The following is a 17,676-nucleotide window of genomic DNA, read 5'->3' on the forward strand; positions in this document are numbered from 1 at the left end:
TACCTTGAATGATTCATTCACTCCTCTGAATTTTACTTTTCTTCACTGGAAAATCAATAAAGTGTTAAATGAAGTCTAAGGTTTTTTCTGTTTCCTTCTTTCATCCCTTCCCTTCTCTTCTTTTATATTTTGGGTTTCAACCAGGCTTTCTTAGTCATATTGTATCTTGCCAATAAATACATACATATAGCCAAACACAGAAACATAAAATATAATCTAAAATTGCAGTAGAGTTTATTTCCTAAAATTGTATCCCATAAGTCCATACAATTTAAAATTCCCATTCAGTAAGCCTCTTTCAAGATAGCTACAATGAGCCTATGCTAAAAGATGTAAAATTAAGTAAGATATAAAATTAAGTCTTTTTTTTTGTTGTTGTTTGGTACTAGGGACTGAACCCAGGAGTGTTCTACCTCTGAGCTGTACCCACAGTTCTATTTTATTTTTTATTTTGAATGAGGGTCTTGTTGAGAATCCTCACAAGTTGTTGAGAATCCTCACTAAATTGATGAAGTTGGCCTCAAAGCAGCAATCCTCCTGTCTTAGCCTCCCAGTTGCTGGGATTACAAGTATATGTCACCACTCCTGGCTAGAGCAGTACATATTTCAAAAAATAAGAAATATGAGGATAAATGAAAATAATATCATTAAAATGCTTATACATGTATAAAGTAAATATTTGCTGTTTCTCTGCCTCGGCTTCTGCCTTTGTCTTTCTGTCTTTTGATCTGTCTCTTTCTCCCTCTCTATAATTTTCTAAGGTATGTTATTATTATTAATTATTATTATTATTATTATTATTATTATTATTTATTTTTCAATACTAAGGATTGAACCCAGGGGCATTCTACCTCTGAGCTATACCCCCAGCCCTATTTTTTATTCTTTGTTTTGAAACAGGGTCTCACTAAGATGCATAGGTCCTCATAAGTAGCTAAGGCTGGCCATGAACCTGTGATTTTCCAATTTCAGCCTCCCAAGTACTGAGATGACGACTGTGTGCCACCATGCCCATCTTATTTATGACCTTTCTGATCCCCTCCTGATGGGATGGGATTTTCACCATAATCTAAATCAGTCTGTGAGAATAGGTGCCAATTCACTCTAATGGAAACATACAACCCCGTCTTTTTGAGCCATGTTGAGAGCATTTTCTTTCACCTCCTTATTTGTGTCCTCACAAAATAATAAAAAATGGATTAATAAGATTTACAAAAACTAGGAATACATTCAGATTCTTTTCCAACTATTTCTTAGTTGAAATTTAAAGCAAGTATGAGTTTTTGACATAAATGATATACTAAATATATGCTTCTTTATATAGATATGCTTATTTTTCACTTTGTCTTTGTAAAACATGCAGCAATGCATGTGCTATTTAGTGAATAAAGGAAACTAATTCCTTTGAAGCACCAGCCACGTGATGCTTACTTTAATGCACTTGGTATGAGTCGGGTTCTGTGCCAGCCACTGATCCTTATCCAGTGTCGCGTGGGAGGGAGGAGTAAATATTTACTGTGCTGCTGATCTGACAAGCTTGGGAGCTGTCACTGCTCCAGCCTCCTGGAGGCTTCAAAATAGAGGTTCCATGTCTCTCCTACAGACAGGAAACGGGCCAACAGTGAAGGTGACTGGCCATGTGAATATGCATCTTCTATCTGAACCTCAGCCCCCCCTGTCTGTCTCGTCTGTCTCCTCTCTCGTGGTGTGAGTGCCAGCATGTGCTAGTGGGCATGTGTGCCATGGAGCACTGAATCACATCTGTTACCATCACAACAGGATCAGCTTAGCTTTCTAGTCGTAAGAATGTATCAATGAAGAATGGAAAACCAGTATGCACGTGTGCACACACACACCACAACATGCCATGCACATTTACACACACACACACACACACCGCAACATGTATGCAATTACCCATCAAAACATCGCTTAAAATAACACAACCTATGAATCTCACACTAAGATGAGTGTGTTCACATGCAGTGATCTATCTTCTTCCAATAGTGTTAAACGATGCTGCTGATTTTCCACATAACATGCCGAAATTAAAAGAAAATTCTCCATCCACTTGATACTTTATTTTATTTTGCAATTCCTTATGAAACTGTGGCTATTTAAAATTGCTAATTCAAAAACAACAAGCAAAGTATATGGCTGGCCTGCGAGGATACCACGATTACTGTTCCACAAAGAAAGGGTGCTCCTCCCTGAGAAAGAATAAAGTAATTCAAAGATAGACTCGCTGGATGCTGTTCAAAGTGGTGATTTGCAGGCTAGAACCACAAAACAAACCATTATTCCAGTTGTGCTTTTAGCAGAACTAGGAAAAATGGCTTCAGAACTCATCTCATACCTCGGAAAATCCTTCTGCAGGGACTGCTATGGAGGCTAGCTTACATTATCTGCAGGCACCACTGGATAAAAACATGCTAGCCTTAAGTACTGGGCTTTCTGCAAAGCTAGTGTTTGTGTGTGTGTGTGTGTGTGTGTGTGTGTGTGTGTGTGTGTGGCTTGGGATTGATTCAAAACTTCCTGTGTGCTAATCAAATGTCTACTACTGATCCACTTCTGCAGTTCCATATTATTGTTTTCAAATGATATAAAGGATTTGACATGTCATCCCTGGGTGATTGGCAACCACCTTTTAAGGTGTTGAATGAGCCAGGCATGGTAGTTCATACCTGTAATCCCAGTACTCAGGAGGCTGAGATAGGAGGATCACAGGTCCTAGGCTAGTCTCAGCTACTTAGTGAGATCTTGTTTCATCATAAAATTAAAAAGGGCTGGATGTAGCTCAGAGGTAGAATGCCCCCGAGTTCAATCCCTAGTCCCAAATAAAAGGCGTTGGATGAGAGGTGTAATTGTGTCCCACGCCTGCACACTGGCCCCAGAGGCATTTCCTTAAGGTCCTCAATGTGGCCGGCTCTGTGGAAGGGCTGCAGCCTTTTCCTTTCCACGCAGGCTTCCTGATGGCTCTGTGCTCAGGAAAACTTCCCCTTCAGCAGGCCTTCTAAGTCAGGACTGCCATGGGAAGGGGGCCGGGCTCTCAGACAGCCCTCTGGTCTCTGCCACCCACGATCGGCAACCTTCAACTTCTGAGCTGGCACTGAAGCCTTGGCCTTATTTTAACCCCCTGTAGGTAACTACCAGGTACAATCTCAGTTGACAGCATTTGTTTTAGAAAACCCAGGCTGTTTCTCTTTTTCTTAAAAAAGTAACTTATCCTGCATCTCTGGCTTCTGCCCGTTTTCTACTTGTTCTTCAATGCAGGGTTGACAACAATAGGCTAGAGGCCAAGGCAGGTCTGTGTGGCATTCTTCCGAGGAGCTATTTTCCAAAAAAATGGTAATTCTTCAACCCATAGAAACTCACAAGAAACCTCTGGGCTTTCTGGAAAGATCCCCAGAGGTCCCGTGTGTGAAAGTCTGCATGTGTATTTTGGACTCTGTGGTTCCAGAAATTCACTGGGTGCAGCCTCTCTCCTCTCTGTCTTTACCCCCAGGTGAGACCACTGTCTGCTGTGACCAGACAGACTTTGTTCTGCTCACTGAATCTCCTTCGTCGGGGCTCTGGCCTCAGCCATTTCCCTAGGTCCCGGGGATGCTGGTGTACAGAAGTGAGCAAATACACCGTGAGTAAGATCAGCTTTCTGTTGTTCTGACAGAGTTGGGAAGAGTAGGAGCTCTGGATTGCCCAGGACTCAGGACATCAAACTGCTAGGAGCCACTCACTCTCATAGTGGATAAGAAAGCCCACGTTGGAGCGGCTGCTGTCCGTGGTGAACAGCAGGTACATGAAGCTGCCGGTGCTGACGAGGAACTGGGGTGCCTGGGTGCCATGGTACTCTCCGATCAGCGGGGATGAGCTGGCTGGCCCGTCCCTGACCTCCAGGGTGTCGTAATTGACTTCTGTCTGGAACCTGAAACACGTGTATCAAATGTCAGAATGGACACTCAGACCCCACCAGCTTCTAGCCCTCCCCTCACATTCTGGCCCATAAGTGAAACCCCATGCACCTTGACGTGAAGAAAATATTTAACTCAGGGCTGAGTATTATATCAGCATATGTAGTGTCTTCTGCAAGAAGCAGCGTGTGGTCCCCTTCCGTCTCATCTAACACCTCATGTAACATGACAGGTACAAATGAGGGTCATTACTCAGCTATGAAGCAAAAATACTGTGAGTGAGATTAGTTTCTTTAGATACTAAATGGAGAGACAAAGATCATCTTCAATTGGAAAAATATCTGTGATTATGCTTCTCCAATCTATTTTTCACAATGCCGTTTGATATGATTGTGACCATGTTGGAAGTGGTATACTGGCATGTTCTGGTGGTCTCTTAAAGGAATAATAAATACAAAACACATGACAGTACTTAAATACCTTTCCCACAAAATATCCTGTGCTCTTTTAAAGTGTAGGTTAGGTCTCTCAGGACACCCAGGCAAGGGCAAGCAAGTCCTACTTCAGAAACTAGAGGATGTTCTCACGATTTGCCAAACTTGGAAGAGATTCCAGAAAGGGCTTAACTTTTTCTGCACTTCCAGAGAGTCTGAACAGCAATTACATTTCTATAAAGTCTCAGCCACTCAGGTTCCCTTTGACACCATGGCAAGGCCATTCTGGCACTGAGATAATTTTCTAAATGGGCCCATCTCGCACTCCAAAAGCTAACCCGGTTTCCAAGTGTCTGACTTTTCTCTCAGGAAGCAGCTGAGTCCTCTTAAGCCTCTGACTCACTCAGGGCCCTTGAGCCAATGGCTCTCTATGCTGCAGCCCACGCCATTACCCCGCGCGCAGTCCTGGGTGCTGCTGATGGGCAAGGAGACAAGCAGGGAGGCAGAAGGCTCAGTTTTGCTGCAGACATCAACGAGAAACTACTCAAACCAAAGGCTCTGTCTCCTTGCCATTAGGCTGAGAGTTGATTGCTTACTGCCAGTGCAAAATCATACCACAGTCTTGCAAGTGACTAAGCTGGCACCCTGAACCCTGTTCTTCCATAAAGGGGAATCCAAATAATTGGTGAATCAAGGTCCAGAAAAGAACAGGCTACCAGCGGGGGTCCTGGGATTGGGTGGGGCCTGAGGTGTTTTTGCTACTCTAAAATGTGCCCTGATGGTCCATTTCCTGGAGGTTTGAGTTCAGGTTCTGATGGTCCATTTCCTGGAGGTTTGAGTTCAGGTGCTGGGAGTCTAGGGAGGCGTGAACGTGGTCACATAGGCTGTATCTACAAGGGAGGTTTCATAGCCTTCTTTCCTGAGTAGCATCTAGGACTGATGAAGTGTAAACACCAAGACTGCACAATTTCCAGAACATCTCAGAAACTGCACTCGAAATGCATTCATGGTTTTGTGACCTGGCACACGTGGTTCAGCAACACCTGCGGCATGGAGTTTTAAAGGTGTTTGCACAAACACAGCCTTTCCTAGCATGTCAGGCATAAATCAAGGTTAACATGGCATCATTCAGTCCATCTTTAAAGATGTGGTGGCACGGCAAGGGCAGATACCACTCATGACTGGGAATACCAGAAATATAAGGTACTTACAAATGGGATTTGGCAAAATATCACACTTGAATAATATTGAAAAAGCCATATTGGGAAAAACCAAACAAGTATTTTTCTTCAGGCAACTGAAAGGCAAGTGCTAATAGATTTTGCCAAGTGAGAAAGTAAATTCACAATTTTCATTAAATTACTTAAATTTAGTGTTGAGAATCATGATAAGCTTCATTCAGCCCTCCTTTCCCATACCAGAAAGTGTAAAATTCATCGGAAACCCAATGTAATTTGCTGCATATTTAAAGAGATTCTATTTTTTCCAAATGATTAATGCTCTCTGCAGCAATCCTGTCTTCGATGTTGCTGGTCCAAAGCTATTTACCCTCGCTTTGAAGGATTATATTGCTAGAGATTATAATACAAAAGAGGCAAATAAATAGTATGAGTACATTCAATAAAAAAATAACAAGGATAATATAGCTGGCACTAAAAACTTCTGTGCTGATAGTATTATTAGAAAATTACTAGAAGAATGAAATATTATAATGAAGTGCTTCTGTCCTGGGATACTACACTATTCAGAACCCGCAGTCCAGTGGCTGTTTCTTGCCTACTAAGTCCTGCTGAGGGGCTGGTGGAGAATTGTCATCCTTGCAAGTTTGAAAATCTATTTACCCAAACATGGAATATACATGGGGCTTTAGGTTCAAGTGAAGACAAATACATTTTCTTACCTATCGAATGTTATTTTGATAGAATGTCCTGGTTTTGCTTCAATGATCCATTCACAGTTCAAAGAATCTTTATAGTAGCCTGGCCATCCAGGAGGCAAAATGACCCCACTTGAAGCCGTCAGATGCCCACCACACGGTGCTGAAAGAAGATACACAGTCCATCAGATCAGATTAAAAGTAGGGCGAGAAGACCAAGCAATCGCTCCAGAGAACCCGCATCGTGCTTTCCTGTGCCCAGACTTAATGTTTTTGAGTACTCAAGCAAAACTTGTTCCTAAGGAAACTGTACCTTTCCTGAATTCAAGCCCCACAGATGCCATATCTGGGTACTTAACATCAATTCAAAGCAAAGTTATCTTCCTCTAATAGTACCATGAAAGAATTTTCTCTGTGAATGATACCTATGTGGATAAACTCTTGTTAATCCACACTCCCATGAAGTCCAAACACTGTCATCTCTATCTTACATACATCTGGAATTCAACAGTCATACTTTAATGATGAAAATTACCTTCCATCTCACTTTGACACACACTGTAATATATGAGCAAAACTCTCTGTGGTCTTATTTACTTTCGGTTGTATTCCTTTTATTAAAATAATTTGCTATGTGTGATGCGTGATGTACTCAATTGCTGATGCATATTAGAAACAAAAGTTTTAACTTTGACGAGCATAAAACTAGACCACCTATCCTTTTGAAGCATTGCATAACAATGATATGTAATTATCAGGAAAAGGTAGAAAATTCTCCATTTTGAAAGATTAAGAAGTAGATGCCTCTTGCTCAAAGAGACTATGCATTTTTATTTAGCACCTATGGAAACCTTTAAAAAATAGCATATCAAAGTTTATTACCATAATTAAGAACATATTTCTATCTGGAAAGAAATTTTCCAGATTTTATATGTTCTTTATCAAAGTTCCTTGTCATTAGTAATCCTTTTTGTGAACCTAAAAATATCAAATATATAAAATTATATCCAGTTTAAGATATATAACATTTTTAATATTTCATTTTTGATGACATGTACTGAAGTAAGAAAAAAGTTTTAGCATTTTGTACAGATTTTGATACTAGGGAAAACCTGACAAAAATCTGAAGATATAATCATGGTAGTATTTATTTTATCTATTTATTTGCTTATTTTGGGTGGTACTGGGTATTAAAACCAGGGGCATCCTACCTCTGAACTACACTCCCATCTCTATTTTATTTTTTTATTTTGAAACAGGGTCTTGCTGGGTTACTGAGAGTGCTGAGTCTAGTCTCAAACCTATGATTCTCCTATTTCACCCACAGAATATTGAGATTATAGGCATGTGCTACCACGCCTGCTAGTAGGTTCATTCGTAACAAAAGCAAATCAAACATTTAAAAATATGAACAAATATGACAATAAATTATAATGTCACAAATAAATTTGAAGTAATCTTTTGAAAGTTTGTTGATACAAAAAAATATTTTTCATAGAATATTAACTTCTTGGTAAAAGGTTACATAAAATTGCTCACATAGTATAATCTAAATTTAATGAAATTAACATTTCACTCAGAGGATAGAAATTGAAAAAATATACTAACAGTGGATATCACTGAGATAGTTTTTCATATAGCTCTGTTACAAAATAAGCTGTAATACATATTTCAGTAAGTATCCCTAATTTTGTGGTTATAAATTATTGTACAAGTCATTTTTATAAAATTACTCTCTATAGAAAACGTTACGCATTATTTTAAAGGAACTTGCCTTTACTAATTAATATAAAAATTCTAGTTAAGTTCTTAAATTACCATATCTGACCAATGTAATCATCTATGTTTATAAATGCATATTACATAAAATTTAATTTATATATACATATATGTATGTTATATAACAGATATCTTGTTATTGAACCCAGGATGTTCTACCTTTGAGATATACCCCCAACTTTTTTTATTTAGAAACAAGTTCTCACTAGGTGTCTGAGGGTTTCATTATGCTTCCAAATCTGGCCTCAAACTTGTGATCCTCCTGTCTCAGTCTTCCAAGTACTGAGTATACCAGCATGTGCCATTGCACAGGCTAATTCTTATATTTCTGAGACTTCTATAGCAAATTAATTTTTAATACAAATTAAGCAAAATAAAATATATTAATTTTACTTATTTCAAGTTGAATTAATTACTCAAAATTACTATAAGTGAAAAGTGTGCGGCTAATACATAATTTGAAACATCTTACATGAGATCTTTGTACATCAGCATGATGAATTACTTTTCACATAAATACAAAACCAAAAGCTTCCTTTATTTTAATAAAGAATTTATTTGAAGTTTGAATTTTTTATTTTGGGGGATAAGCTTAAGTTATCTATTATCTTATTCACAGGGTCCTTTGCACCCTGTTTTATAATACACAGCACTTTAGAACAGGGATCAGTGTATCCTGAAGAAACAAAGTTCATGCTCAAAGCATAAGGGACACTCCCCGGCTCACAGGATGGTCTTGAGCAGGCTGTTCTGGGGTAAGGAACTGCCACACAGTTTGAGCCCCTGCAAGGAAGGGAACATTTACTCAGGCACCAGGTCCAGGCCTCTGGCTCCTCAGATCACTCTGCAGACACAAAAAGCCTGGCCGGGCAATCGAAGGTCCTGGGCCGGAAGCCGAGGTCCTCACCGTCACTCACACCTAACCGGCCAGGAACCATGGCACGTTCCCTCAAACCCCCCATGGCCCAGAAGACGCATTCTACTTGGAAGAGGTCAGGAGTAGTCCAAAGATGCCAGGGAACTTCACATTCAACAGCAAGTAACAGAAAAGTCAAATACATCAATGGGTTCTTAAAAAATACAAATTATCCTTTGAGTATTGGCAATTTACGTTACACTGATAAATTCTCTGATATTATATATCTACAATGACCTCCTCTTAGTTACTTATATATTTTTTTCTCTAAAGCTATAGGCACTAATAAATATGCCTAAATTATAATAAATTAATACTGGCTTCTTAAAATGTTACCTCAGAAGCCCGTCTTTTCTGTTATCATTTGAGTTTTCATAAGGTTAAAATTCTCTAGGCCTTATATACCTGTGTGTTCCTTGTGTCTTTTTCCATATTCAATACTTAATCTTCTTCAAATATTTTTATAGCAAGCCATTTATATTTCTCATTTTTTATTTGGGTCACTTTTGGTTCTTCAAGTTTTCTTAGAAATTACCAGTGTTCTATGGCTATTAAGTTTGTTGCCCTAGAGTCGATGATGTATCCATGCACAATTATTTTTTCTCATAATAATTTGGATTTTTATAAACATCACAAAGCTGTGCTGAAGAATTCAAGCAGCTTAGAGGCATAAAAAACACACAGGAAAAATCTTTAGCCCAGAAACCACCGTCCACAAGCCACATCATGGGGTCACTGGGGTGACTGGTGTCCAGTGAATTCTGCCAGCATGAACAGCTCACATTTTAAAGAACAGGCTTTGTTGTGAGACTTTCATTCTTTACATAAAGTCTCTTATTTTGCAGTAATGACCACTTCTCTTTTGTATCTCTAAAAATATGTAGCTTTCTCCTTCTTCTGGCTTCTTTTGTTAGAATCAATCACAAAGGGTGTGTTTTTATCTAATACTGACAAAGAGCTCACATTTGCTTTGAATTACTCTTTCTAACCTTTGCTTTTTATTAGTGCAATATTTTAATTTATTTTGGTCTATTTGGTATCTATTTTATTGCTATTTATTTATTTATTTATTTACTTATTATACCAGGGATACTCTACCTCCAGTGACATCCCCAGTGTTCCTTCTTTTGAAACAGGGTCTTGCTGAGTTGCTGAGGGTGGTCACTGGAACTTACAACCTCCTGTCTCAGCCTCCCAAACACTAGGATTTGCAGGTATGAGGCACTGCTCAGGCTGGGTTTTGTACCTTTTTAATTCTAGGACCAGATTCTTTGGACCTTAGTCTTTTTCTCTGTGGGGGAGGCCTGCGCATCCTGCATTCTCTCAGGACTTCTGCTGCCCTTTCTTATTCTCCATAGAACAGTTTTTTCCAGCACAAGATTTTATGCATCACAGGGTTTCCATGTAGTGTAGGAGGTAGAGTCTCAATCTATCTCTAGTACACAATTCATTGAGTGTACTTTGGGATTTTTAGATATTTGCTTGTTCTATTTTTATTATATACTAGCAGTTTAATCAGGATATGATCAGTACTATAGTCAACAATTTTTTTTTGTTAAATTTTACTTTGTGGCCAATTCTATATTTGGGGTGTGTGTAGTATTAGGGAAGGAATCCTGGGGTATTCTACTTGTGTGCTATTCCCCCAGCCCTATTTTATTTTTTATTTGGAAACAGGGCCTCACTAAGTTGCTGAGGCTGAATGCAAGGCTGTCTCGGCCTCTCAAGCACTGGGATCACAAGTGTCCACCACCTCATTCAGCTAAAACTAATTTTAAAAGCCAATCCTGTAGGACAATCGTAACCGTGAGTGCTGTTCAAGGGACATGCAGCTCCTTTGTGTGTCTGCTGAGTCAGCTTCCTGCCCATGTGCCTCGCTCACTGGTGGGTGCTCTCCCTTGTCGATCTCCCAGAAGCTGGCTTGTTGTTGTTGTTGTTGCTGCTGCTGCTGCTGCTGTTGTTTTCCAGCAGGTGCCTTGATTGGGGCATCTACTTAGCCATACAATTGGGGTGGATCTACCTGCTTTTTCTAGACTCATTTGCACTCAGTAATTGGGTTTCTCAGAGCAGGAAAACCTTCAAACTTGTTGACAATAAATATTCCTTCCTGCAACAGGTTTTCTTTGTCACCAGCCCATAGCTGGGTGCTGCATCTAACTTCCCCCAGGTGAAGAATGGCAGACTCTCTGGGCCCACACACAGACTAGCCTTCCCTCTTCTCTCAGCCTCCGGTATGCTGGCTGCCAGTCCTGCGTGCCCTGCCCTTGCCCACCCCTTGCAGAGGCCCTGCTTTCCAGCAGGTGTCATGGCCTCTGTAAACAGCCTGTCAGGGGTAAAGGACACAGTGGTAGCTTGAACTATGGCCTGATGAGCACAGGCAGGAGGACTGTTTACTTTAAATGTTTTTTTCATAAAATTGCCCAGGCCTCACATGTGGCTAGTAGCGCTTAAACATGATTACCAGTGAGTTTCAATTCATCCCGTGAGCGAGAACTTCCCATGGGAAACCGGATATTTATTTATTTATTTATTTATTTACTTGCTTACTTACTTACTTTGAATAACACATATAACATTTTGGCAATTATTAAGTTAAAAGTCATAGTTTAGTATTTAGTTTTTAAATGTGGGTTTCTTAGATATTTACTGGAGATAGGTTTTATTTTTATTTATTTATAGTTATATTTATTTATTTATTTATTTATTTATTATTTATTTATTTATTTGTAGTACTGGGGTTCCTGGAAGCTTTTCTACCTCCAGTCTACACTCCCAGACCTATTTTTATATTTTTATTTTTGGAAACAGGGTCTCTTAAGCCAGCACGGCTGGCTTCGAACCTGCGTGATCCCCCTGTCTCTGCCTCCCAAGCGTGGGGATTACAAGCGTGCGCCACCACGCCCAGCCTGGGGTAGGTTTTATAAAAGTTGCTTTACTCATTTGTAGTGGACAGTTACAATAGGAAATGTATTTATTCTAAGTAAACATTTTTTACATTTTTGTACTAGGGATGGAACCTGGGGTTGTTCTATCTGTGAGCTACACCCTGCGTTGTTTCTTTTTCATTTTTGAGTTTGAAGCAAGGTCGTGCTAAATTAGTTCATGCTGGCTTTGAACCTCCATTGCTGCGTCAGCTTCACAAGTACTGGGGGAAACAGGAATGGAGATGAAGACTGGTTCCAAAGTAATCATTTCAAAACCAGTGACTAGTGGAGATGATCTTTCCCCTTAATTTCCCATCTTTGATATTATTTCAAGGTAACCAGAGAAGAAATACAAGGAAAAAAATTAAGTAGTATCTAGACTAGCTACGATAAAAGAAACAAAATAGTTAACTAAAAGCCATGTTGTTGTTATGAGTTGAACTGTGCCTTCTATTTGTACATTGAAGTCTTACTCTCAGAACCTCCGATTATGGATTATGATTACATTTTGAGATGGCGTCAAGCAGAGGTAACCAGTTAAGTTAGATAAGGCATTACAGAAGGAGAGGGACCCCTAGCCCACCATGACTGTGTCCTTTAAAAAGGTGAAATTTAAGCCAAGTGTGGTGGCTCACACTAATAATCTCTGCATTTGGGGGCTGAGACAGGAGGATCACAGTTCGTGGACAGCCTCAGCAACGTAGTGAGGCCCTTTGCAACTCAGTGAGACCCTATTTCAAAATGAAGAACAATAAATAGGGCCGGAGGTGTTGCTAAGAGGTAGAATGTTCCTGGGTTCCATCTCCAGTACTCCAAAATAGATAGATAGATAAATAAATAAATAAATAAATAAATAAATAAATAGGTGAATTTGAGCTGGTAACTGAATGAATATCCAAGGAGAGCAGTGTGTCAGTCTCAGGCAGAGACACACACAGGTGCTTCCACAAACCCAGGGCCACCAGGAGCTTGGGGAAAGGCCTGGGATGTGCTCTCCCAGCCTTCAGAGGGGCTAAAGCCTTGGTCTCGGCCCCTCAGGCCCCTGGAATGTGAGAAGACATTTCCTCTGCACGAGCCCCTTTTGCAGTTCTTTGCCACGTCAGCCTAGGAGGCGAGCTGGGGCAGTGTGGCTGTGGGTGCACGGGCAGGAGGCTAGCTGGGGCAGTGTGGCTGTGGGTGCACGGGCAGGAGGCTAGCTGGGGCAGTGTGGCTGTGGGTGCACGGGCAGGGGGCTCACCTTCACACCGAGGCACTGTGGAGCTCCACACCACATTCCCGTCCTGCAGGATGCAGGTGATGGACTCAGACCCCTGAGTTTTGACAAAGCCATCGTCACAGTGGAAAGAAACAGAGCTGCCAAGTAGAAATCGGTCCCCAAAGCGCCGCCCGTTGATGGGAATGCCGGGGTCATGGCACTCGTTTTGACCAAATGCTGAAAAGGAAAAAATAAAAATAGAGTGAAGGTGCCTCAGTAACAATTACAATGCTTTCAAGAAGGAAACAGAACCTATATAGGAAGCAATTATCTTCACGAAGTTTAGTTATGCTGTCTAAAGATTAATACATGAAATCAACATGTATTAATATCTAAGACAGAAAGAAACTTCAAGTTTGTAAAACACTTTTTCTATGCACTGAGAAATAAATAGATGGATAGACAAAGAAATGGAAAGAATGAAGGATGGATGGATAGACAGATGGATAGATGATGGAAGGAAGGAGAAACAGATGGATGTATGTGTGGACTGACAAATGGAAGGATGGATGGAGGGATGGATGGATGGTTAAAGTAGCTATGGAAAGACTGATGGACAGAAGAAAGGATACACAAATAGATGAATGATAGTTAAAAGAATGAATGGACAGATGAAAAGGAGATGGATAAAAACACGAGGAGAGAAAAAAGGCATGGGAAGATCTACCTTCTCCTCCCAGCGTGACCAAGACACTAACCCAACACAATAAAGCCTCTTGTTGTCTTGGTTAGCAGTATAATGTTACGTAATTTTGATACTCTTGGTCCTATAATAATGAGTATATGACTTCTGAGGCTCAGCTAGATCTCCAAGTTCCCATGTGTGTGCGCAGAATGGGACAAGGGCTGGGTTTGTGCAGCTCACTTACTGGTGTAGGTGATGTTGAAGCCCCTGCCGGTGGTGGAGTGATCAGACTGAAATTCCAGGCGCACTATGTGTCCGCTGCTGGCCAGCTGAGCAGGGACTTCATTTCCCGAAAAAGTACCAAGGACAGTTATATCTGAAATTCCATCATCTTTGACTGCAAGAAAGTCAAACTGAGGCTCCACATCAAAATCGTTAAAGATGAGATGAATTCTGCTTCCTGGCTCAGATATAATCAGCCAAACACAGTTCATGTTGTTGCCATATTCCTCTGGGTAATTTGGCGAGAGAATAATTCCAGATGATGCCGTGAAGTTGAAGAAACAGGAAACTGTGGAGAAATTGGTACATTTTCATATGGTTTCGCACAGACCCTAGCAACCACACCTGCAGGTGGCTAGGAAGGTCCAACTAGTGTAGAAATACTAATTCTGGAACACAACACTTTCTCTTTGCCAAACTGCAAATAAAGTATCTAATTGTCTAAGATAGCACAGACAGAGACAATTCATAATTGAATATAGGCTTTGATTTAAAAATAATACTATCAAGATTGTTGAAAATATATGCTACTACCAGCCGTGGTGGTATATGTTTGTAATTCTAGTATTTAGGAGGCTAACACAGAAAAACCACAAGTTCATGGTTCGACTCAACAATTTAGGAAGGCCCTCAGCAACTTAGACCCTGTTTCAATTAAAAATTAAAAAGGGCTGGAGGATGTAGCTCAGAGGTAGAACGCCTCTAGGTTTAATTCTCAGTAACATTCACACACACTGCCAATCTTATATTACAGAGGGGTGGTGATGTAGGTCTGTAATTTTAGTACTTGGGAGGCTAAGATAGGAAGATCTCAGGTTCAAGGTCAGTCTCAGCAACTTAGTGATAGCCCCAACAAATTAGCAAGACCCTGTCTCAAAATAAAAGATAAAATAGGGCTGGGGGTGTGGTTCAGAGTCTCATGTTAAATCTTTAGTACCTTTCCCCCAAATATATGCTAAATATTATAACCTCCACTTACAATTTTCTGCCTCCAGTGGAGTAATATTAAAATGCAAAGATGTATCTATGTCATAGGGACACTGCCGTCGGTTTGGTTGTAATAAATCTTTTATATTTAATATTTTCTGTTAAAGTATCTTTTCACATTATTTAATATTTTGGGGTAAATTAGTAAATAATAAACTGAGGAAGTAAGATCACATCATAGTTGGATAACATACAAATCTCTTAGAAAATTTACTTTTAAGAATGTGTACTTTAGCTGGGCGTGGTCTGGGAGTGTAGCCCAGAGGTAGAAGGGTTTCCAGGAACCCCAGTACCATCAAAAAAAAAAAAAAAAATCACACCTGCATGTATTTTCTTTGGGGATCGACTGTTGAGACTCTTTCTAGGGTGTGGTTTTGCTTCGTTATAATGTGTGTGATACTGGGGACTGAACTTGGTGTATTTTATTGCTGAGCTATACTCCCATTTCATTGATTTATTTATTTTTTTTTAATTTGAATCAGAGTCCACTGGGTTGTCAAAAGTATCCTACATACTGAGGCTGTCCTCAAAACTGTGATCTACCTGTCTCAGCCTCCTGGGAGCTGGGGCTACAGGTGTGCACACCACATCCCTAGATGTGGTTTTGTTTCTTACTCCATGGGACACCACAGACTCTTTCCACACGTTGCTGAAAAAGTATTATAACATTTATTTACATTTATTTACTAACTTTAAATTTTACAATTTTGCTGCTGGCTAAAATACTATGCTCCTGAGGAAGCAGGCAGCTCTCAAGTGAATTCGAAACCTTCAGTACTACTGGGCTCACACTAGCCGCTGACTTGTGTTCAAGTTCTGTCCAGCATCACCAGTGCAATTTGGATCCTGAGTCCTCCCCAAGATGCCTGTGAGACGGATGGGAGTGATGGAATCACTAGGCGGTGGGGCCAACTTGGAGAAGGTGGGTGATGGGTGGTGTGACTACAATACTGAAGACTATATTTTGTCCCTGTACCTTTCTTTTCCCTTCTCTCCTTCTCTCTCTCTCTCTCTCTCTCTCTCTCTCTCTCTCTCTCTCTCTCCTTCTCCTGTGTTTTTCTCCTTCTACTCCCCTTATTTTCCTCTCCTCTCTCCTCAAATCCCCCCCACCTGTCTCTGCTTCTTTGCTGCCAAGAGGGCAGAAACCTCCTGCACCCATGCTGCAGCCACCATGACTGTAGGCCTTGCTTGAGCCCCATAGCAACGTAGCCAGCCCACCAGGGACAGGAACCTTCAGACCGTTTCATCTGTGGATGTGATTTTTCTCAAATATTTTTCCCAGCAAAGGAAAGCTGACAAGCACAAGTATCTGGTCATAGGCTCCATCACGGCATGGGTGTCCAACTTGATATCTCCTTGTACACTCCTGAAGGCCACATGGTATATGGTAGATACTTGCAACTAGAAAACACTCAGCCCCACTTCACCTAGCAGGCATTATAAAATCCGGAGTGAGTATAACTGGGGAAGCAGGAGGCTGGTGTCTGAGAAAGCCCTGCGTGTTTCTGGAGGGAGCATGCCTGAGACATTTCTGGAGCTGCCTGGATGGTGCAGAGCCACGCCCTTTCCAGCCCCTGTGGCCACCACAGCCAGAGGACCAGCACTCACACACACAGCTGGGCTTGTTGCCAGACCACTGGTTGTTCTGCTGGCACGTGATGACTCTCTCCCCAACCAGCTCGAAGGCAGCCTGGCACTCGAATGTGAGCGTGTCCCCGTGGAGGAAGCTGCTGCCCGTGCGCCGCCCGTACGCTGGGATTCCAGGGTCGCCACATCCTCCCTTCTCAATTTCTGAAAATGCCAAGAGACAAGGAACCATTAAAATAATATACACAAAGGACATTGCTAGCCCCACACCTTCTGCGCTTCTCTTTGCTGGTCAAAGTAGCACAAGTTAACACCTTTTTTTTACTGGTCAATATATCACTTTTATAAACAAGAACAATAAGATAATTTATCTACCATTGAATTACAGGGCCAGAAAAATGTTATAACTTGAACTTGAGAGAAAAGTATATTGTGTGTGTGTGTGTGTGTGTGTGTGAGAGAGAGAGAGAGAGAGAGAGAGAGAGAGAGAGAGAGAGAGAGAGAGAGAGAGAGAGAGAAAGAGAAATACATATATAGAGAGGCAGACACACAGACAGACAGACACTGGGGTTTGAACCCAGTGGACTTCTGCATCCACATTACACCCCAGCTTTATTTTATTTTATTTTTTTATTTTGAAACAGTTTCACGGGTTGATGAGAGTCTCAGTACTTGCTGAGGCTGTTCTCAAAACTGTGATCCCCCTGCTTTAGCCTCCCAAGTATTGGTATTGCAGGCATAAGCCACCACGCTCAGCCTGAGAGGAAGGTATTTAACTGATTGTCTGAGGAATACAGGTGGCCACACAGAGGAGCTGACGACATCAATAATTTTCAATACATGCATTTTCTATACTCCAGTCTTTTCTCCATGACTTCTGCCACTAAAATGTAAACACTATTTTTAAAATCTATATGATTTTCATTATAAACAATGCAAATAAGACTGTTAATTCCTTTCTGAATATTTTAAACCAATGAGGTCTACTTGACTGACTAGCCCTCTCTTTAAATGAATGTTAAGACTCATTTATAAAACAGAATGAATATATTTATGGTCTCCAGATGAAAAGGAAACGTATAAATTGAAACTCATTAAAACTC

At 40.8% G+C, this 17,676-nt stretch overlaps 1 protein-coding gene across 1 annotated transcript in view; it reads right to left on the reverse strand.

Moving 5' to 3' along the window:
• The window catches only part of CSMD1 (CUB and Sushi multiple domains 1), a gene marked incomplete at both ends in the record, with an annotated part of 1,592,168 nt that overhangs the window by 300,464 nt on the left and 1,274,028 nt on the right, over positions 1–17,676 (reverse strand). The window contains 5 exons of the mRNA XM_080710482.1: positions 3,735–3,922; positions 6,243–6,381; positions 13,075–13,269; positions 13,962–14,288; positions 16,595–16,777. Of these exons, the coding sequence (XP_080566608.1) occupies positions 3,735–3,922; positions 6,243–6,381; positions 13,075–13,269; positions 13,962–14,288; positions 16,595–16,777 (1,032 nt within the window). The remainder of the gene's footprint in view (positions 1–3,734; positions 3,923–6,242; positions 6,382–13,074; positions 13,270–13,961; positions 14,289–16,594; positions 16,778–17,676) is intronic.

Source organism: Muscardinus avellanarius, assembly GCF_963383645.1.
Source record: "Muscardinus avellanarius genome assembly, chromosome: 14".
Taxonomy (NCBI): Eukaryota; Metazoa; Chordata; class Mammalia; order Rodentia; family Gliridae; genus Muscardinus; species Muscardinus avellanarius.